Source organism: Staurois parvus, unplaced genomic scaffold, assembly GCF_062004578.1.
Source record: "Staurois parvus isolate SC_StPar_1 unplaced genomic scaffold, SC_StPar_1.0 ptg000026l, whole genome shotgun sequence".
NCBI classification, from domain to species: domain Eukaryota; kingdom Metazoa; phylum Chordata; class Amphibia; order Anura; family Ranidae; genus Staurois; species Staurois parvus.
In genome coordinates, this window is record NW_028317822.1 from 827968 (window position 1) to 851948 (window position 23981).

At 38.6% G+C, this 23981-nt stretch overlaps 1 protein-coding gene across 4 annotated transcripts in view; it reads left to right on the forward strand.

The window, feature by feature from the left end:
• The window catches only part of BCL11B (BCL11 transcription factor B), a 161776-nt gene extending 137884 nt beyond the window's left edge, over nucleotides 1-23892 (forward strand). For 2 of the 4 annotated variants that reach the window (XM_089656407.1, XM_089656426.1), the window contains exon 3: nucleotides 17486-23892. In XM_089656407.1, the coding sequence (XP_089512533.1) occupies nucleotides 17486-19485 (2000 nt within the window). In that variant the 3' untranslated portion in view covers nucleotides 19486-23892. The remainder of the gene's footprint in view (nucleotides 1-17485) is intronic. The other 2 variants (XM_089656412.1, XM_089656420.1) reach the window with 2 other exon arrangements.
• The last annotated feature ends 89 nt before the right edge of the window (nucleotides 23893-23981 follow it).

Consider the following 23981-nt stretch of genomic DNA (forward strand, 5'->3'; position numbering starts at 1 on the left):
AAAAGTGCAACTTCAGGTCAAAGGGCAAGTGCTAGATGCTTGTAGTTGTAGCATTTGTATCTTTAGCAGCAATATTGGTATTTGCTAAGTCCCACCCCAGAGTAGGAGTATTCAAAGCTTCAAAGGACCAAGAGAGGCAGATGGTTAATTTTTATTTTTTCGTTATAAATCTTTTCTTCTAGGTCCCATGCTTATTTACTTATTACAGGTATTTATATAGCCCTGACAATTTACCCAGTGCTTTACATACTATAGTTTCATATTGGTCCCTGCCCCCATGGAGCTTACAATATAAGGTGACTATCTCACATGCATACATAAACACATACAGTACTAGGGCCATATATTGATCCTTATTTATTTATTGATCCCTAGAGCTTAAATTTAAAGGCAAGAGAGTGGCTCAGTGGTTAGCACTTCTGCCTAGCAGCACTAGGGTTGTCGGGTCAAATCCCAACCATGGCAATACTTGCCTGGAGTTTGCATGTTCTGCCTGCATAGGTGTCCTCCCACCCTCCGAAGACATGCTGGTAGATTAATTGGCTTCTGTCTAAATTGGCTGTAGTATGTGTATGTATGAATGTTAGTAAGGGACATTAGATTGTAAGCTCCATGAGGGTAGGGACTGATTTGAATGTACAATATATATGTAAAGTGCTCCATAAATTGATGGTGCTACTTAAGTACTTGTAATAAAAAAGTGAACCTCTCAGTAACTTTACAAACCTAAATAAATACATTTGTGACATATCACATTATACAGCAACAGTATGATTTTTTAGAACAGCTCCACTTTTTATCGTTAGCATCCTTGAGCTTCAGTTAGGTGACTTTACCTAGGCTAAGATGTTGCTGCAAGCAGAAAAAAAGAATTTCCTCAGTCTCTTCTCCCCCAGTGATCAGTCCTTTGAACCCTTATGGAACAACTGATGATAAAAATATTACTATAGTATTTAAATATGTTAAAGAAAATCTGTACTGAGAAGATCATGTTGGCTGCCTTTGCTGACCTATAAATTGCCATACTTTGTGTTACCCCATAGGAACCAGTGCTTTGCATGTAGGGAGGAGGGCTTACCCATCCAGAACACCCATATTACACATGTGTTGATATTTTTGTGTAATTAGGAAATTCTGGGAATTAAAAGGATTCTGGGATGTCTACCTACCCCTACAGATTGCTTAGCTTTCCATTGCTGCTGATACATTGTCACAAATCATTATAAAGGCTTCGATATGTTGATTTATTTTATTTAATTCTGTTCCCACTATTAAAATCTGGCAGAAAAGCAAGAGTAAGATTCTGAAACGGGCAGTTTTAGGGGCATCGCCTATCTCAAAGATAAATCCGAATGAATATTGTATGGCCCAGATTGTGAGCACCAGCAGCTGTGATCTTGCGAACCGACGAACGCCAAAGATTCACAGGATTGTCAGAATATTTTATGTTTTGGCCAGAAGGCACACGATTTGCTTCATAACTGTGGCGTTTCACGGAAAACCCCAGCAGATAAAGGGAAAAAAAGACACAAATGCTTTGGCAAGAAAAACAATTTCATTAAATCTGAGGGGTTTTTTTTTCCTGCTTGAGTTGTAGAACAATGGGCATCCATATTCCGATTGTTTTAAAGGGCCTACAGAGCAAATAAGGAAGATATAGAAAAATGTCCTTGCTGTACAGCACAATAGCGCTTGCTATTCCATCGCTGAATTTTTTTCTTATTAACAATAATAAACATATGTTTTCCATTCTATTTTATTATATGGCTCTTAAAGGGGAACTCAATCTAATGACCAGCAACCCTTTATGGTCATTAGATTTTATGTATACTTTTAGTATTATATACTGTGAAATGTACAAGTAATTTTCTAAAGATTCCAAACCATTTCCCATCAAGTGACTTTCATACATGGATCCAGAGCATTCCCTATGGGAAGAGTGGACTTTGGATCAAATTATATGTGCTAACTTGTATCTACAGCACAAAAAACACAAGAAACCGGCTCCATTGACCTCTAAAGGCCCTAAAGCTTGTGAGCTATTAGGTTTTTTTCAACTGATGTGTCCAAAACCAAAGCTATGAATACCTATCCTTAACAATAGGATTGAAAGAATGTGGTTTTTGGTTTACAACAGACTTTCTCAATCGTTTTACATTGAGGAAACCTTGAAATAACTTCCTGGTCTTAGGGAACCCCTTAGAAGTGGCAAAAATGATCATTATTGTGAGCGCTTATTTATCTAAGAGGCAATAATTGCAAATATCCCAAGGAACCCCCAGCAACCTCTGGAGGAACCCTAGTTGAGAGTGGCTGGTTTAGAGTTTTAATCTATCTGTGGTTCTATTAGGTTCCAATATCTATTTTGGCAGTTTTGAGCGCTAAGCATCATCTGTTGTTATTCCTACGTAGTATCATTGTTGGCAGTGGTGCTCAAGATAGTTGCCTATGCAGCAAAATTGAGCCCTGTGTAAAATCAATAGGCAGGGCTTCCATGCTCCTCAATGTAATGTCAGGAAATGTATTTTAAAAGTATCACATTAGAAAAGTAAAATAACTTTTGGTCATACACCCCTCTTGGCCCAATATGTTAGTCCTTTCTGAGGGCCATGAGGATACCTGCCAACTGTTCCCATTTGGAGGCACTGTTCTTCTTTTGGAACCAAATCCCTCTGTTCCTCATTCCCCTTATTTGTCCCTCTTTCTGGTTTGATTTATGGACTTATATAAAAATCCACTGCGCAATAATGTTATACTTCACTAGACTCTCTAACCAACATTTATTATTTTGAAAACCAGTATAAAGGAAAGGTTGTGGTGAAAAAAAAAGAACTTATGGGCTTCACTAATTATTTTCTGAGTATGAATTCTTCATGGCTGGTCTAACTGGGGACTTGGCGGGGGTGGGCCCTTTGCCCAAATATTTTGTGCCAAAAGGTGTCTTCCATAGAAGGTAGGACCATAATCCACTGGGGAGCACAACTTCTTAAACTTGCGATTAAAATGAAAATAAATGACTAAGGTAAAACATAAATGAATAAATAATAATAATAAAAAATAATATATATATATACATATATATATATTGTATTGTAAGAATATATATATTCTTACAAAAATAAAACCATTATCAATAAGTAAAAAATGTACATTAAAAAAAAAAAATATATCATAGTGCCCCTTTAAACTTCCTGGAGGGGGGGAGGTGGTGTTGCTGTGGGATTCCGCTTTTTTTTTTTTTCTCCGGCGAGCTGCAGTCGGGAGGATTTTGCCGCGCCTTGCTGTGTTATTAAAGAACGCGTGGCTGGGACCATTGAAATGAGAGTGCTACTGTATTGCAAGGGAGATATTCACCGTGTGTTATCCAAGGAGCGCCTGCCAAGGCAGTGTATGAACGAGAGCCAAACAAAACACAGGCGGCTTTCCAGTGAAAACCGGCGCACTTCTGCAAATAGAGGAAAAATTGACTCTCTTTCCAGTGTTTCTATTGCTGCACTGATTGTTTTAAAAATAGCTTTTAGGCAGCGGGCTCTCCTAGGAGCGCGGATTCTTTGCATTCCTTTATTCTGTCTCTTATGTAATGAATTCGGATCCAAAGAAGGAAAGCTGCACTCTGTTTTGCCTGGACTTCTTTCTGCAGCGTTTTCCAAGCCTTAAAAAAAGCATATAAAACTTTTCACTTTGCGTAGTTTGTGCTGCATTGGTAACATGTTTGCAGCCAGAGTCTATACCGTTCGGATTTAATTAAAAAGCATATGCTGATTATCCATTTTTCAGCATTCAGTTTTGCAGTAATTATTCATCATTTTCACTATATATTTTTTATTAAATTGACCATATACGGTAAGGTTTTAATTGACGGGCTCATACACAGTAATATGTTTTCTTTTGCTACTTGTCGCAAAGAAAATGTATTTTATCCTAAAAATAAATGTTTAAGTGACAAGGTAACATAGACATATTCACGCACACTGTGCGACAAATTATTATTTTTTTTAACCCATCTCCATCGTTAATTAGTGCAAATATCAACTTTTGTATTTTACCCACTTGATGTGGTTTGTCTTTGCAATCCTATTATGTATTTCGGTTTCCACTTTAGTGGTTGCTTGTATTTCAGGTAGTGCAACCAACATCCCTGCTGAATGGTCAATTGTATGATGAGGTGTCTCAAGAGTGTTATTTGGATAGTGCCTTGGAGAGACCTCTGTCTACTGACTTACTTATTGGAAGGGAGCAATAGTAAGGAGGCACAACTTATCATAAGTGCCTACCCCTTTGTTTATGTAATTAAATACTATAAATGAATGTGATATATATATATATATATATATATATATATATATAATTTATTTATTTATTTATGTATTTATTTCTTTTTTCTTACTAATGGTAATTATACTATAAAGTAAGATGCATAGGGATAGGGTTCATCATTATTTTAGTAACTAGTTAGTTTCATGTTAAGCGTTCACTCAAATTTTAGATTTTTTGTAGCTTTGATGTCATTGCCATTTATTTTCCATTCTTGGTCTACAGCAAGAATGCCAAACCCTTTTTTTTGGCAGGATACAACATTCTTAAACTTTCCAAATAGCCCTTGGCTAGATTAAGAATATGAATTGAATGAGGCCCTAGGCTCTAAGGGTTAAAGGTTTTTACATCATTCTGCAGTTAACTTCACAATTGTTTTCTTTAGTGGGGCTAAAAGTTTGCCATCTACACTAATCCAATGTAAAATATTGGATATTCGGCATCTGAAGTTTATTTTTAACGGGTATTTTAATGTATTGTGTTGTAGTATTATTTTTTTCTTTTTTTTCAGTCTTGGTAAGTGCAGGCCTAGATGCTCCTTACAAAGTGGTCTTACTTGGTCTAGGGCTTTGTCTTTGAGTCAACAAGCCTGTGAACTTGATGTTGTAAAGATGATATTAAGAATAGATATACATGGATAGAGTCCAACCTGAGAAGAAGACCTGTTCTAAGCGGCGATAATGGACCATTTTAAGAACCAGAAGCCCTTGTTAGGGACAGGCTCTGATTATTCCCTTTAACTTAAAGAAAAAGGAGGGAAGAATGGTAACATTTCTTGTACTTCTATATTACATCGAGAGCTTACAAAAGACATCCCCGTAGGATCAGCTATCTCACCATTGCAATTCCTGGGGAGATATCCCTAACTTACCTATGAGATAAAGGTTTATAGTTGGTTCATCTCCAACAGAATAGGCTTTAATAGAACACTGCTATGGACTGTAACTTTGCTTACAGCAAGCTAAAAAGTTATTCACTTATATATAAAAATATGTAGACATCCAGGGCAATGGTTAACAAAGATGGAATATGAAGCAAAGAAAATCTATCACCTTCCTCTCACTGGCTCTATCAGCATGTAACCTCCTATCTTATTCCTAAGGATGGTAGTAGTCTTGGCTGAGTGTAATGTCAGGCTGCCAAAAGAATAGCATTCAGAGTCATGGAATCCAACTTTTCTATTGTTTAGAACCAAGAGCCAACATATTTTCAAGGGTAAGAACATACTCCCTTCCTCAGGGCTACAATATGTAAATTATAAAAAAGTATAAAAAATGTGCAGACAAAAAATGCCAATATAGATAGCACTATTATTACTAGAAGTACTAGTTCTGTGCAGACCCATACTGATTCCTTAGCTAGTACTAGATAAAATATAGCAACTCAGATACAGTTTAGAACAGCCTTTTGCAATCTTTTCAATACAGAGGAACGCTTGAAATTACTTTCTGGTCTCAGGGAGCCCCTGCTAAAAATGGCTATATCTACAACTCATGATACATTGGTGTGATGGTCAGTGGGAAGAATGCTTTTTATACTTGTGGTCATTGGGAAGAATTACCTCCTTACAGATAGCTAAAAAGATCATTGGTGTCAGTGGGAACTTATCTGAGAGGCAGAAAACGCCTATTGCTCAAGGAACCCCTAGCAACCTCTGGAGGAACCCTAGGGTTTAATGAAACCCTGGTTGAGAAACCCTGATTTGGAAGCTTTGGCTGAGACAACTGCGAAAGGCTAGGGCAGGTTTCTTTTTGGGGGATCTTGCATGGCCATTTTTGACACCCCTATGTATCCTCTCCAGGCTTTAAGGATGAAATGGAGCAAGCTGCTTAATCACCTTGAAGCCTAAAGGCTTTCATTGATGACAATAGAAAAAGCCACCATTTTAGAGCACTTTACTACCCCAATTCTTGGAGCAAAGTAGTGTATTTTAGAAGAATATGCTTAGTTTTAAAACAGAAGTTATTTGAGATGCTATATAGATGTAGAACATTAATTTTGCACTTTGGATTGGTATAGTTCACTGTAACTTCTCCCATGTGTATATATGCATTAAATCTTGTTCTTGAGCTCTACAGAGGAAAAAGCAAAAGGTTGGGCCTGGCCGGTGGTATTTTTCTGGCATCTAGCTCAGTTGCATTGCCCTACTGTTGATAGATTGGTTTACCATAACTCCCCAGAGCACAACGTCGGATTACTCTGCGCAGGCCCTTCAGAGCCATCCCGCCTCACAGGGACTTTTTGCAGTGGTGTGTGCCGACATTCCTGCAAGGCCCCCTTTCACTTCATTCCATCAGGCAAGCTTTAAATTCGAGACAGAGGTGAAAACGGCAAATAGCAGTCAGCCCCGGTGAGATTGACCAGCTTCCTTTTTCTGTTCCTCCGTCAGTCAGGCGAGGGGAGTTGGCATTGTCAGCGGCTGAAAGCTCTGTAGAAGTGCCGCAGGTTTTTCATATGGAAATGTGAAATAATGGGGTGATTAAATAGAGCTGTATATTAAAGTACATCTGACATTAGAATTAGCATAATGTGCTCTAGCCCTAGGCAGAGTACTTTATTTGCCATCTGCGTTGGACCGAAATCCCCCAGGGAAGCTCTGAAATATTCTGAATAAACTCAGACCGAGTTCTTATTGAGAATAAAATACCATTTGTGGCACGTCGTATTGATTCGTCTTAATTGCGGTGCAGGAGAGAACATTCAGCCACTGATGACTTTTGTGCTCGGTGACAAGTCTGCAGGAGTTATTCTTACGCAGGAGTTGGTTAACCTGAGCTGACTGCGGAATTCAGGCGAGGTGAAAGCCTTACCTCTGTGAACCTGTGCTCTGGAGATTAGCATGCTGTGATACTAACTGTGATTTTTTTTCTTTATGCTTTATTTTTATTTTACAAAGGCTAGAAAAAAAAATCTCCACTCAAAATTGATATTTCTACTTTAGGTAGACACTGGGGGCTTCCGTAACTTCTTTTAATTCTTGCAGGCAACATTTATAACGTAGCTTGCATCTCTGATCTTTCACGTTGGTCAGCTTGGCTCGTCATTTATTTCTATGTTGTACATCCATGAATTCCAGGAAAATGGTTAAATCCACAGTGGAAACACATGCATGTTAATTATTCTAGCTACCCCATGAATTTAGGATTCTGTTTAGCCAGTATTGTGGTCAGGGCACAACTGCCAAACTGTACACCCAGGTCCTGGACTTCATACTGCAGTTAAGTACGGTGGCCCTGTCTAGGGCCTGCTCCTGTCTGTGATTAGACAGTAAAAGAGCAGTAGTACACAGATGAGGTTGCCCTTTTGTTCTGCCCTTCCCTGTGCGCATGTTCATACTGTGCAGAGCAGCGGAGCCCTGATGGTCTCAGATGCTCCTTCCTTTCTTAGGCTCTTGTGCAGGGGATTGCAAGTGGTTACCATCTGGTTTTTATGCTAGTTCTATTTAAGAATACATTTCAGGATTTGTTTAGTAAATGCAAAGCTGAAATAAATGCTGCTTTTATTTTAGATTTGCCTGGGGTTCATGAACCAATCAGCATAAATGGCAACCACCTTCACAGCTGATCATGAGATTTGTTTACAAACGAAGCTGCTGGTCACTGTACCTTTCTCTCTTTGCACTAGCTGTACACAGAGAAGACACAGTGACATCTGCAGCCGGTAGACCTGATTTGGGCTGGGCACCTAGGCTTCTGTGGCCTGTAGTCATTTAGGGGTTAAATAATCTGAGACTACATTTTGGACTTCTTAAGCTAGAAGATAGATGGACTGCTGAAGCTTGTGGCAGTAAAACACCGTGAAGGCCGTTGCAATTTCATGTAAAGCCATATAATTGGGGGGTAACTGGAAAGTCCTTGCATTAGAACGTTGGGTGGTTAGCCTGCAATTTCCTGTCATTGCGCACAATTTAAATATTCAAACTTTCCACAATGGCCCTACACCTTATTATGTTTTATTATGGATTCCGATCAAGGAAATAACCTTTAACTTGCCAGACAAGTGATGCAGATTTACAAGTACGCATTGGCTTTTTTCTGGTGTTATATAAATCCCTGTAGACCCCATCACTGTTCTATAATGCCACTCTGAACAACTTATGTATATTGCTTTCTTGTTTGCACTGGGCTGCTAATGAGTCTCTTTTGTATTAGATAACCTATATAAGGCAGTATCTTGTCAATTATACCCACAGAGCTAAATGAACGCTGCCTTTAAACAAGATGTACAAGTGTTTGGAGTACACAGCTTTACAGTAGGACTCTGGGATTTCATCACTGTTACTGTAGCAATGTTATTTATTTATGTACCCTATTTTAAAATGACCTCAGGCCTTTATAAGTCGAATATTGGTAGCCTTATATGTGGCAGCCTTTTTCGACCTTTCTATCAAAGTAGAACCCTTGAAATAGTTTTGATTTCATAGTGAACTTCTGCTTAAATTATATCTCCAACTCATAGTACGGTACATTAGGGTGACCATTGATTTGCACAGTGGTGGCCAGTAAGGACCTTATATTGGTGGTCAGTAGACAAAATGGCTCCAGGCGGAAGTACTAACCATTTAGCCAATGGGAAGCACAGTGGCTAAATGGTTAGCACTTCCGCCTGGTAGCACTAGGGTCTTTGGTTTAAATCCCAATCACGGCACCACCTGCCTGGAGTTTGCATGTTCTCCCTGTTCCTGCATGGGTGCCCTCTGGGCACTCTTGTTTCCTCCCATGCTCCAATGACATGTTGGTAGGCTAATTTGATCCTGTCTAAATTGGCCCTAGTACAGTATGTATATGTATGAATGTAAGTTAGGGACCTTAGATTGTATTCCCCTTCAGGGTTAGGGACTGATGTGAATGTACAATATATATGTAAAGCGTTGTGTAAATTGATGGTGCAATATAAGTACCTGTAATAAATACTTTTGTGGCATGTAAGAAAACATCTACTTACATTGGTGCTCATTACAGAAATTTTCCTTTACATTGGTGGTCAGTAAGGAAACATCTCCTTACATTGGTGGTCAGTGGAGTATTGCACTCTTTGATGTTCACACTGGAACCCCAACTCCCCATTGGCGATTCATGGTAGATGGACCCCCTTACAGATAGCTAAAAACCATATTGGTATCGGGAAAGCATCTTCTGATCCCATGCTGATAGATCAGCTAAATTAAGTAGGTACCATAACTATGCAGGCACCATTAGACGAGATCAGCTCACCACTGCTCTTTGCAAGTTTCCTGCCAAAATTGGAACAGTGTACTTGGAAATATCACATGAATGTCACATAATATCCCAAGCTTGAATGGAAAATTACACACAAAAAAAGGAGTAGGAGTGTTTGGGTGTGTAAAACAAATATAATAGACCTCAAATAGATTAGCAGAGGAGGACAGCTTCAACCATCATATAATTCATAGGGAGATGTGTTGAGATATCCTAATACATAATAACAGTACCACATCCAAATTACTACCAATATGAATCTATATCTCTATTCCAATCACATTATTCTCAGACCTTATAATTGTTCATTTACAGTACCACATCCAGAATACTGAGAATATGGTATTCTCAGTACTCTGGATCCAAATGACTAGGAATTCTACTCTTTGCTCAAGGAAGTCCTTCGCTCCTGTGGAGGAACCCTAAGGTTCCATAGAACCTTGGTTGAGAAAAGCCGCTGTGTACTAATGAATTTACTGTACTTTTGAAATCTAGGGTCTTGGAAGTGGGGCTTAATTGAAATAAATATATGGCCTTCTAATGCTGCTATTAGCTACACAATCCAGTAAGGATCCCTACATGTATGACATGTGAATTAATTTTGCATGTCAACCTGGAAAAGTTGACATTGGGGCAGAAGAAAAATGCATTGTCTATTAATGGACACTATTGGGGTTTATTTACTAAAGCTGGAGAGTGCAAAATCAGACTCACTTCTGCATAGAAACCAATCAGCTTCCAGGTTTCATTGCCAAAGCTTCTTTGAACAAGCTGAGGTTAGAAGCTGATTGGTTTCTATGCAGAAGGGAGTCTGATTTTGGACTCTCCAGCTTTAGTAAATAAACCCCTATTATGTCCATTGGATTGAAGTACTAATAGGTTGTTGTGATGAGCCAGGCCAACCCCTAACTTTTTCAGCAGAAGCATCTACTTACTTTTTGCAAGTTAATGGCCTCTAGTATTGGATTTAGAGGCTTGGCAAAACTAGCATTTGGAGAAAAAGAAGTCAGCAATGTCAGTTTTCATGTTTATTACAGTAAAGATTCACTAATAGTTAAAAGGGCAAAGAGTAACTGTGAAAAAGAACACTACATGTAATACAGGCAAACAATAGTATGCATTTCAAAATGTTATTCAATTAGTTTAATAAAAAAAAAAAGTCACAACTGCCATCAGTAGTCCAAATTAGACTTATGTAGCAGTTAAGAGAAATGCCCGTCCAATTCTAGGCAATGCAATGAAGCAGGGCAGTAAATGAATGATATTATAATATCGTAACAGTTCTTCGTTTGCTAGCTGCTTTGTGCTTGTGCAGACTCTTGAAATATCCATTGTGCCCTAAGGAAATGTAAATCCTGCTTGTTGCCCCATGGGAACTGCAAACTTGTGGCAAACTGTGCTGTACAGGCATTCTGTAGCTGTACACATCCAAAGACTTGCCCCATTGGGAATGAGACAAATCTCATTGCATAGAGGGGATACCTTAAAAGACTGTGAAGAAGAACTTCAACTGGTTGTCAGTGGAGAAATGTCCCCTTACATTGGTGATCTGTAATAAAACGTCTCTTTACATTGGTGCTCATTACAAAACTTTCACAATATATACCATTTATCGTCTTTATTATTTCACAACCCCAAATAGAAAAGTGTACCAATAATTATAGTCAAATTATCTATCTATCTATCTATCTATCTATCTATCTATCTATCTATCTATCTATTATCTATCTATCTATCTATCTATCTATCTATCTATCTATCTATCTATCTATCTGTCTATCTTTTTATCTATCTCTACTATATTTTATCTCTCTAAGTCCGTCTATACACACAAACATAGTTGGTAGAGAATTCTCCTTTACATTTACTGTTTTCCCTTTATTATGATCAGGTTGAAGGTCACTCAGAAGTAGTAATCTGTCATTTTTTTTTATTTCTATCATTTGAAATGCTGAACACCTTTTAGTGACCTTTTTTTTTTTAAAGATTTCAGAATTCCTTCAGATTTTGAGAAAAAGACTTTTTCGCTTGTAATATATTCCTCCTCCCAGTTTTCTTTTTTTTGCCGGGGTTGTTTTGAATACACAAAGAAAAGGGATTGTTGTACTGGTATTTGCCATAGAATGCCAACCTTGTAAATATAATTGTGACTTTTACTGATCTGCAGCATCTCGTCTCCTCGTACACGATATCCTCTGTTGACATCAACGGTACATATCAAGGCTGTGGATCTGTTGTGCATGTGTTCAGAGGAGAGACAAAGGGCCTGTGTACAGATATGAGTATTCAGGAGGGCGACGGAGGCTTGGCAGTTGAAAGGACAGTTACTTGGCCTTATACAGTCATTGTTTCAAACGCAGGGTGCTTTTTAAGGCTCTCTGCAGCTGTCATCTTCCCCTCCCCTTTTTTTTCATAATTATTTCAGAGACTCAGAACAGATTTTTTTCCCTTCATCCTTAGGCTTCTATTAGAGGAACCACAAACCATAATAGACTCAGCTTGCCTTGTAAGCTTCCAACACATCCCACGACCCACTTCTCCTCCGTTGCCACATCCACCAGAAACTCAAAACACATTGGATTCATTTTAGCCCTTATCCCCTTCCTCCCTAGGCCATAGGACCTGTTTAAATGATCTTTTTGTAACCAAAATGATGCACTCAATGGCCAGCCTATTGGACCTTGGCCAGAAGCTTGATGGTGTACAGTTGACCGTGCATTGGAAAAAACAGTTTATCACCACAACAGTTCTTAATAAAATTTGAAGAAAAAAAAAGGCAGTGGCAGATGATCAACTTATGGGTTAACCACAGTCCCATTTAAAACAACTTCAAAATAGGTTACACTCTATAATTTACAATTGCGTTGAACTCACTCACAGTTTCTCATGGCTTTTCATCCATACGCGTATGAAACCAGAATACCATTAGCGCATGCTATGGCTGCTTTTGATCACCCATTAACTATAAGCAAATCTTATCTACGGTTGAATTAGGGTCCCATTTCTCATGTCGTACTTGTCTGACCATGGAACTCCTTCGTTCATAGCCACATTTTTTTTCTAGACAAACATAACCTATATCTTGGCCATACTGATGTGTTTCTGTCAACTTGCTGTTGGAGAATTAGAATCTTTTTACTTAATTGAAGATATTGTTTACTTTTTTTTGCTTAAAAGCAAGAATGATGAGTTGAAGGTGTACACCCCAAAAATTATTAACATTAGCATAAAATAGCATAAACCAATAGAGGTTAAAAAATAATGAAGCTTGTATATTAAAAGATTGTTTTTGTTTAGTACAAACGCCTAAAATCAGTCTTTCCCCCTTTGCAGAAAAAGTCACAAATTCATTGACACCCAATGTTAATATAGATCTAGGAAATGCATGCTGATTCCTGTTAAAGACAAAAACTCATAAAAATGTCTTAGACAGCTTCGGAAATTAGCCTTTGACTTCCTTCGACACACTATTTCTGGCATTTTTATGGTTCCATCTTGCATGGGGTGTACAAGCAACTCCTGTTGGCTTTAGACTTGCACAGTTTGTATCAAAAATTCCCAGAAATATAACCAATGCAAATTCAAGAGAAAAAAACTACTAACCATTTCTGAAACATGCTGAATTTGTGTAGGTTTCAGGCAGGAATAAAGCTCTTTTGATGTTTTGGGATATGGAGCATTATTTTGTCACATTCAACTGAACTCGTTCTGTAGTGTTGAAGATGTTTCAAAGCTTATCCAAGCCGTTTCCTCAGTTCTGGAACTGAATAAGTGGCTTGATGAAGCTACAAACCATTACAGAAGTCCAGTTGAATGTGATGAACTACTACGGGATATACCATGACCTGGAAAAATGGGAACCTTTGCAGACATAGATGCATTGGGACGTTGTTTGTTTGGATTCTGCACCATCTATGTGGCCAATAATCTTCCTGCAAAGTAAAATGACCCATTTAGGGCAAAGTAACAGGTCCACCTAATAGTCCCTAACATCCCTTCTGTTGAAAATACATTTGCTAATCTCTGCTTCTGTCCCACACTTCATCTGGAGCTTTGTAAAACACTCAGTACTTCCTGGTATGTGGAAGCATGGGACCCTCTCCCTTTTTCTCCCACAATGCAGAGCATGACTCTAACTGTACACAGGTATTTATCTATTTGGGGCTCTCTCAGGTGAACTGGATGGTAAAGGGAGCAAGAGTGAGGCAGGCTAGTAAGATAGCTTGTGACAGGTTCGCATTATTACCTAATTATTGCAAAGATGTGAAAAAAAATACACAAAGGAAACCAAGAATCAAGTAAGAATACACATCTCTTGTATCTAGACAGCAAAAGGAAAAACTATAAAGCAGCCTTTCTCAACCTTTTTGTTACAGCAGAAACCTTAGAAAAAAATTTCAGGGAAAAATATCCCTTACTTTGCTGGCCAATGCAAAGAACACCCTCCTTATAGTGGTGGTCAGAATCCTACCCTTACAGGAAAGATCATCTTGTTGCTAGCTTTGCCAAGAGGCTTTGGTCCCAGAGCTACGGTATGTAGGCACCATCAAATGGGAGGTCAATAGGACACAGCTCAAGAAACCTCTAACAACATCTGAATAAATTTAGGGTTCCATGGAACCCTGGTTGAGAATGGCTTCTAAGAAATATTGGCATGTTTCTACTGGCTCTGCCAAGTGGTGTTGGCCCAGGAACCATGTAGACACCATCAAATGGGAGGTCAATAGAAACAGCTCAAGGAACCTCTAGCAACCTCTGGAGGAACTCTAGGGTTCCATGGAACCCTGTTTGAGAATAGCTGCTATAGAATGTCATTTAAGTGAGTCTTCAGGAGCTGCTGACCTCACATCTAAGATGGTGGCACACAGTGGCAGAGGGACTTTTAAAGGTAAATAGCATAAATAAAATATGTTAAGTGCACATATAATCTTATTGGTAGATTTCTGTTGAAACTAATGGTCTGGCAACAGGTTCTGTTTAAATGATTAATTCATGCATATCAGGTGTCCTTGACTCTACCCATTGGAGAATCTTTGATATATTTGTCAAAGAGAGATGGACATTTCTCAATACATATTCATATAACAGCAGTGCTGGAGGATCATCCTAAAATCTAGCTGCAGTGAATTTTACAGAATTTTGGTTAACTGAGGAAATCTCTTGACAGTTGCAGTGCTTCCAGAATACAGAAGTTTTAGTAGTTTTATTTTATTTTATTTATTTTTTTGCTCTTTAAGACTCTATCAGATGAACTCTGTGCTGTCACATTCTCAGAAGCCCGTATACAAAGTACAGTCATGTGTCTCTTGTGTTATATGATCAGGAGACATCAGGTAAGAAAGGTCAAATTCTTGTCAGCGTGCCCCAGCAAGTGATTGTGAGCAGGCCTGTCATTTTAAAAACGACCAGTTCAGTTGAATTAAATAGCCGCGGTAATCCTGGTTTACCTGAATGGAACTCTTCGTGTTTATACAAGTCCCTGCAGCTTCTGGGCTAAGCGTTGAACATACGGTATATTTGGGAGAATAAATGCAGACTGTGTTAGCCGTGACATCATAGTGATTAATTACAGTACATCTTCAAGACATACTCTAAGATACGCTGCCAGGATATAACCGAGGGCTATAAACGCCTGACTTTAACTCCCCTTCAAAGTTTTTACCTCTGTCCAAATTATGTTATTGTATAGAATGACAGTTTAGCGCTCTTTTTTGGCTCAGTTAACAAAGCATTACAAACAGCAAGGGTGTTCAGTAAGACACAGCCACGTATTTGGTGAGTTTATAACTTTTGGCAGTTTGTTGCTCGGGGTTTCTGCATTTTGAAGATCAGGTTGTACAATGCCAGGTTCAGATACCTTGTTTTCCAATGTCAGATATGGCCCAGACCACCAGAACTGTATCAGCCAAGACACAACTTGGGTGGGTGGAAAGAGGGTCATCGAAAAGGCTTGAAGTAGTGAAGGTTCAGAATTTTTAAGCACCACATATTCTTTCCATTTACTCACAAATAAATTTTTCTCACTGATTTGAACCTCTTAGCCTATTAACTTCTATGGGAGAGATAAGGGCTGCATGAAGACTGAGCCCATACTTTAAAAGTAGCCAAGAAAATGGTCATTAGGGAAGATACAGCCAAAAGATACTCAAACCAAACATTGGACTTGGTCATGTATGAACTGAGAGTCTGTTCAATAAAGCCGGCTGTAGATGGATCAAATCTTGGCCAGGTCAGCAGCTTGGCCAGGTCTATGGGCAGGCTGGTTGTACTGAAGTCTATCCATCGATTGACTTCAGTACAACCAGCCTGTCGAATTTTTTACATGTGATCACTGCCGGTATCTATAGCCAATAACAGTGATCATTGTGTTCTTCTGGTTGAGAAGGCTCCCGGCCAGCAAGCTAGGGGCTGTGGGAGGCATTCTGAGCTCTTCTCTGGAATCAGCCAAGGGAAGACAGATTGGTCATTAGGGGAGGTGAAATCATAGCTATCCATAACCAACTCTGCTCTGGGTTAAGTATGAACTGATTTTGCCCCCTTCTACAATAAACTTGTTTGTAAGTGACAGTGCAGCTTCCTGCAGCAGCCATGACACAACCAAGACAGCTGGTGTATTGATTGTTCAGCAGCAGGGGTATTAAAGATGTTACATTTTAATACAAAGGTCTGAATGTCAACTGACCAAAGAAGGCAAGCACAAATTCAGGATCAGTTCAGTGATTCACAGCTCTCAGCTCATTGACTTTCACTGGAAAAGTAATGGCTATGTGAGATCTGGCCCCTTATCTGAAGTCAGTCAAAGAAGCAGCTCGTAAGGGGAGGTGCATATATAGATACCCACACCAAGCTCTTTCTCTTCTATAGAAGCCAACATAAGCTCTAAATCACTAAACGTGCTCCTTACATGAGCAAAAAGATTTTAGCTCTTTCCTGGTGAACCCCTTTGATTTACATCCTCTACATTATTTCTTTTCATAGTCTGCATTGTGTCTTGGTCCTCCAAAGCAGCATTATTTGTTGACAGTGGAAAGCATCCCATAATCCTCTCTGAACAGCAAATCGTTGTCATTGTGAATGATCTAAAATAAATCTAGTGACAAGTATAGACGTTTAGTAACAGATAAGCCGTAATGTTGGGCTCAGCTGAGCCCCATTGTTCCATCTGCGCAATTGCAGTATATTAAAAAATCAATGTAAATGTGTTTAGGTGAAGTATATTGATCAGGAATTGTTTTTTCTTTGCACATATTCATCTCAGCACCGAGCTGATAAGAGGGTGATATGAGTCTACTGGCAAACATTTACTTCTGTGTTTAGCAGCAAGCCATGGTGTATGAGGATAATAGCAGAAATGATAAAGTCACAAGGCTACATAATTTATTTAAAAAATTGCTCAAATTCACGGTGAAACAATGATGTTTTTGAATGTTAAAATGAACCTGTTTGTCTTCTTAAAGCAAAATTGTGCTTTGCTTGTTTAGGGCAAAACAACAGATTTGCTTTAATACCACTATCTCCAGCAGCATTCATCTAACTATCCCTCACACCCTTGTTGGTTCCATCCGCTGAAGGAAATACCTGGTACTTCCAGGTATGGCAGAGCATATCATTTCTTCCATGTGACAGTGTTGATCCAATCAGCACTGACATAAGGAGAGTTCCTAGCCGTCTTCACACTATGACTCCAGAGACTCTAAACCGACACATCACAAGTGTGAGGGAAAGACAAATATATGCATCAGGATTCCATATGGATACATACGTTTAGCCATTTTGGGTTCTAAAAAGTTAGGTGCCAGCTATAAATCTTAAGATTTATTGGCTAACTGCTCCCTGGGATTTGTTCAAACCTTTGTAATTGTTAAGGATATTAGTAAATGTATTACATGAGAGACATTTTTGATGTGCTCGAAAAAAAACAGTTTAATTAATGATGTTCTCTTTTCTTGCAGGTAAAGACGAGCCTACCAGCTATATTTGCACAACGTGTAAGCAGCCTTTCAATAGCGCCTGGTTCCTGCTTCAGCATGCTCAAAACACACATGGATTTCGCATCTACCTGGAGACCAGCCCAACGAGTAGTTCTCTTACACCCCGAATTACTATCCCCCCACCTCTGGGACCGGAGACTGTTGCACCATCCCCCCTGATGAACTTCCTTGGAGACAGCAACCCCTTCAACCTTCTACGAATGACTGGACCCATTCTACGTGAACATCCAGCCTTCGGTGAGACTCGGCTACCAAACACACCGCCACTCTTTAGCCCACCCCCTCGCCATCATCTGGACCCGCACCGCCTTAGTGCTGAAGAAATGGGGTTAGTTGCCCAGCATCCCAGTGCCTTTGACAGAGTTATGCGTTTAAATCCAATGGCAATTGAATCTCCAGCAATGGATTTTTCCCGAAGGCTACGAGAACTGGCAGGGAACAACTCCACTCCTCCTCCAGTGTCTCCAAACCGTGGTAATCCTATGCATCGCTTACTAAATCCCTTCCAGCCAAGCCCTAAATCCCCTTTTCTGAGTACCCCGCCACTGCCACCCATGCCCCCAAGCAGTACAACGCCACCACAAACCCAGGCCAAGAGCAAGTCCTGTGAGTTCTGCGGCAAGACATTCAAGTTCCAGAGCAATCTCATAGTCCATCGTCGTAGTCACACGGGGGAAAAACCTTATAAATGTCAGCTGTGTGACCACGCATGTTCACAGGCAAGCAAACTAAAACGCCACATGAAAACGCATATGCACAAAGCCGGTTCCATGACTGGCAGGTCTGACGATGGACTGTCTGCTACAAGCTCACCAGAGCCAGGTACTAGTGAGTTAACTGGAGAAGGGGGGAAGTCCAATGAGACAGATTTTAGGAATGAGAGTGACCCCTCTTTGGGGCATGAAAACGAAGAAGAAGAAGAGGAGGAAGAAGAAGAGGAGGAGGAGTTGGAAAATGAAAGTAGACCAGAGTCAAGTTTCAGTATGGACTCAGAAATGAGTCGTAACCGGGAAAATGGGGCCAAGCCTCTACATGATGAGAAGGCCCTTGTGCTTGGCAAAGTGATGGAGAATGTAAACTTGGGAAGCATGCAGCAATATAATGACATGCTCAATGACAAACAGAAAAGAAGTCATTTCATGAAACGGTCTTCTGACCCACGAGATTTATGCCGGAGAATTCCGGGTGAAGAAGATGGCGATGAAAGAGAAATTATGCGGAATGAAGAAGGGGCTATCAATGGAAGAAGCTTTGGCTCAGGTGAACCCTTTCCAGGTCTGCTCCCTCGAAAACCCATGCCCATCTCTGGCTCTGGTCTCAATAACTCCTCAAAAAGGATAAAAATAGAAAAAGACTTAGACTTACCACCAGCAACGATAATTCCTTCCGAAAACGTTTACTCGCAGTGGCTGGTTGGATATGCAGCATCACGGCACTTCATGAAAGATCCATTTCTAGGATTCACGGACTCTCGACAATCCCCTTTTGCAACTTCTTCTGAACACTCTTCAGAAAATGGCAGCCTGCGGTTCTCCACTCCACCAGGTGACATGCTGGACGGGGGTCTCTCAGGGCGGAGTGGGACAGCGAGCGGGGGCAGTACACCTCACATCGGTGGACCAGGCCCCGGTCGACCCAGTTCTAAAGAAGGGAGAAGGAGTGACACATGTGAGTTCTGTGGCAAAGTATTTAAGAACTGCAGCAACCTCACGGTCCATCGCCGGAGCCACACAGGGGAACGGCCTTACAAATGTGAGCTCTGCAACTATGCATGTGCACAGAGCAGCAAGCTGACGCGCCACATGAAAACACATGGCCAGATAGGTAAGGAGGTGTACCGCTGTGACATTTGCCAGATGCCCTTCAGTGTTTACAGCACCCTGGAAAAACACATGAAAAAGTGGCACGGAGAACACTTGCTGACAAATGACGTGAAAATTGAGCAGGCAGAAAGAAGCTAAGGCCCCTAGATGGGTTTAATCAGTTTAATTTGTACAGATTTAACTATTGCCAACTGAGAAAAAGCTGAATTAACTTGCCTCCTTAAACATAACTTAGCGTAAACATGTTAGGTGTCAAAAAGTGGCACTAAAAATACAACCTGTGTCTGCAGTTCTTTTTTTAAACCTGAGGGTTGAATAAGGCAGTAAAACTTTTGGAGCCTTTTAACTGTGCAATAATTTCTGTATTTATTTGGGTTTTATTTGTCATTTTTGGCATGTGCAGGTACTTTTTTTGCTGTTTGATTTTCTTTCTATATTTTTTTAAGATTGTTTTTGTTGTTGTGCATCCTTGTTAAAAAACAAACAAACCTTGAAACCTCTCTTGTGTTGCAGGGACCAGCAAATTTTTATGTAACAATAAATTTCAGCCCCCCTGCAGGACAAAGAGGGTTAATCCCACCTCCCTCCCCCCCAAATCCCCCATTATTTCCCAAACCCATACCCCACTTATCTGAGTAGTAGCCTGTTTGTCCTAGTAGTGGAGAATTGTATCTTAAATTATCATTTTGGGCTGCTACATTTCTGGAATTTAAGCTAAACCTTTGTAATTTCTTGAAAAGAAGCCATCAGCTTTTTTCTGTTATTTTCTTTTTCTTTAAATATTTTAATTTTTTTTTTTAATTTATCTTGCCATTACTTAAATGGGGTCAGATAGAATATTTACGCAGCGGATTACAATCTTTAAAATCTTAGCACTTATATTGCATGATAGGATCTCATATGCAACAGTTAAAATGCAACCTGAAATTTTTGAGGAACTTTATACTTGAGAGAATCATAAGTGTGCAAATCACAATCCATTGTCTGCACCATTGCATTTTTTTTATTTTTTTTTTTATTTTTAATGCATCTCCTATTCTACTGTCTATACATTTGGAAATATTTTGAGAGGCACAGCATTGAGAAATATCCTGCTTTGAATGCAGTCTCCTACATGTCCTTTTTTTTTTTTTTTTTTGCTGCTGAAGTGTTCCTGCAGCTCCCTTCTCATAGGAGTGTGGTGCAGGCCACTTGGCAAGCAAATGGTTAAAGATGCACTGTTAAAACTTTACCCACTGAAGCCACCTGCAATTCACTCAGTGCTGAAAAGCTGAAGGGTCATCGACACAGTTCAGTACGAGTTATGTCATTGTAATTGGTTGCTTATTTCAAAATATTGTGGACTATGAATTTTCGAATGTTATTTATTTTAAATAATGAACGTTCCAATGATAATGACATTTGCTTTTAAGATCGTTTTTCCATTTTTGTTTTCTTTTTTTGTCTTTGCGTGCATCAGGAGGACAGCTGAGAACGAAAGGTTACCCATTTTAATTTTGTTGACCGCACTTTAAAAGTTGAGTTTCTATGTTTTCCATGGCTTCTGAACAAGAAATTACAGCCTATTCTCCTGCGCAACCCAATGGCGGGTTGGATTCAATAAGGGAACACCTGAGATTAAGTGCCAGTGTTGCTAAGCATGGCATTCACAATGCTGGCACTATAAAAGATATATATATATAATTTATTGGACGGTTTGTCTACTGCCATTCGATTTTTTGTGAGTGCCTTGAAAACTGATCTTCCTATGTGAGTCTCTTGAGACAAAATGCAAAACATTTTTGTGAAAGAAAAAAAAAGAACTTTTAAAAATAGTAATACAAGAAATTTACATTTCTTTAAAAAAACAACAAAAAACAAAACAAAAAGCCACATTTACGTATAGAAAAAAAAATCTGGTTGACCATAGTGGACACAATATTGCCATAAGACCCAATCTAACGAAGATGTTTACTCAGCACAAGTTTGAACCTTCTTAAGCTGATTTATTGTCAGCTGTGTTTCTTTTCAGGACAACGCTGCTTAGAAAACGGAATGAAAAATATTTACTGCTGAATTGAAAAAGAAATGACACAACATACCAGTTATCGTTGAATGGGGAAAAAAACAATTCAGGAACAACGGCTATTTTTTTTTTTTTTTTTTTTTTTACGGTAAATTTAGTGCACTCTGTCTTAAAATACGTTTACAGTATTCAATACGTACAAGGGTTAAAAAAAAAGAAAAAAATAAGAAATAATTGTGTGTATGTGTGTTTGGACGATCATTTCTTTTCAAAGTTGCTTAATAGGTTATAAAATGCCATAATGGCCATGTGTATATTGTTTATTTTTATTTTATAATATTTTCTTTTGGTGACGGGGTTTTAGTATATATTATATATATTAAAATTTCTTGATTACTGTAAAAGTGGACCAGTATTTGTAATAATGGAGAATGCCTGGGCATTTTACAAAACCAGAAAAAAAAATTCCTTGAAAAAAAAAGTTGCAGTAAAAAAAAAAAACTTTAATGGTGGGTCTATAACATTGTTCTTGTCACTGTAATTGTAAAGTCTGAGTTTTAGTACTTATTTTCCTGCCTGGGTGTTATTTTTTATTTCAAACTGTATAGAAACTTGTATTTGGGGAATAAAAGGTGATTGCTACACCATGTAGAAAAAGTAAGTAGAAAAAAAGTGCTTAATATTGTTATTGCTTTGCAGAGAAAAAAAAAATCACGTTTCTGAACTGTGCTTAATTTCCTTCTTTTATCTTCTCCCACCCCTCGCCCCTTCTGGAATGGATATTGATATTGATTGGTTCACATGATGTAGGCACTTGCTGTATTTTTACCGGAGCTTGTAATTTTTTAACTGTACGCTTGTCCTTTTAAAAGGATTAAATGTACCTTTTTGTTAGTGGATTTGAAAAAAAAACACATGCTGCCATAATATATTTTTTTAATTTGGCAGGATAAAATATAAAAAAAGAAAAAAAAAAAAGAAAACAAATAAACATTTGTAATTTAAGTCCTAATGTACAGAAAATAAAAAAAAAAAAACAGTGAAGTTGTTTAACAGCTTCTGGGTAATTGAAACAAAAAAAAAGTCTTAAATATTTTGTTCACCAGAAATATTAGTTGTGCATTCTTTTCATGATTGGGCCTACAAATAGAGTACTGTTCATGCAGGGATGTAACAATTCATAAGGTGCCTGGACCTTGTATCAAGGCCTTAGCAGGTATTGACTAATTAGTACTAGATACCCATGTAAGATATTATCTCAATTTTTGTATAAAATTTTACAGGAACATTCCACATGCAGTACACCTGTGATAATTCCAGGAAAACCTGTTTTAGAGAATTATTCTCAATCTTCCTACCCTCCCCTCCCCCAACCTCCCTGTCCCCAGGTGCCCTTAATACCACAAACTTGTTAATCGATATTACACACAAAGCTGTTTGTAAACAGTTTTTCGGTCCAGGCACAGTCATCTTATCCCGTTAGAACAGGACCTAACCCAAACCCAGTTCTTGCCAATCCATTTAGCGTCTGCTTTGCTCTTTGTACATTCCATAAAGTTCCTGAATGTTTGATGGGCTGAGATGAAATCCTGCTCCTTCCCTATTCATATTTAATATTGGGAATTCTAAATTGACATCTTCGTGCTGTTTTGACTTTGCAACCTCTTCCTATACAGGCCAACCCAAAACTACCACCCAAGGTAAACTGTGGGTATTTCGAGAGGTCGGAAGGTAAAAATTTAGAATATCTGTACACTTCACCAGCAAATGCAGAAAATAATTCCTGACCGATAGGGGGTACGTTGTACTCCATGCCTATAGTTCCAGATTAAAAAAATGTTGATTGAAATCATTTTAAGTCAAACCAATTCAAAAAGCACAAATGAGATGTTTTTGGATTACATTAGAATGAATTTTCCCTCTTCCATGACCTGGAAATCAAAATACAAGCACAATAAGCAAGATCTCCCATTGTCCCGAGTTGAATTTACTTTCTATTAGTGGTCACCAGCGTTTCATCACAGCCCATGATAAGACAGTCCGTCATTTTGTGTATTGCAGGCGTCATTATGGTGCTCTTTGTATTTTCAGAACTGCAAAGCAAAATTAATGTCAATTAAGTTGTTAGCATTTGTACGGCAAGGCGAAATATTTTTTATTACCTTTTTCTATTATTGTATGAGCTTTTGTTGTTTTGGAGGTTTGTCTTTTACTACAAGTTTGAAACTATTTATTATTGCTTGGAATATGCGCTCTGTTTTAAAAACAAGAGCACTTTTTTTTTTAATTATTATTATTATGGATAAAATGTTGGGACGGCTGGAGGTCTTTTCAACATGGCTAGGTGAAAATATTTATTGTTTCTTTTATCTGTACAAGAATATGGTCTTTCTTTACCGTACTGTCACATTGTTGAGTTCAGCATGTGTCTTTCATTTCATTTGTACGCTCGTTCAAAAAAAAAAAACAAAGCTTGTTCCAATTTTCAAGTTATAAAAAAAAAAAAAAAAGAAAAATAAATTGGACATTAAACTTGACAATCTTTACGATTCTTCTTTTTTTTGTTTACTTATTAGACTGAAAATTGTAAAATCTTTTTAACGGTTTACAAATAATGATTGAAAAAAAA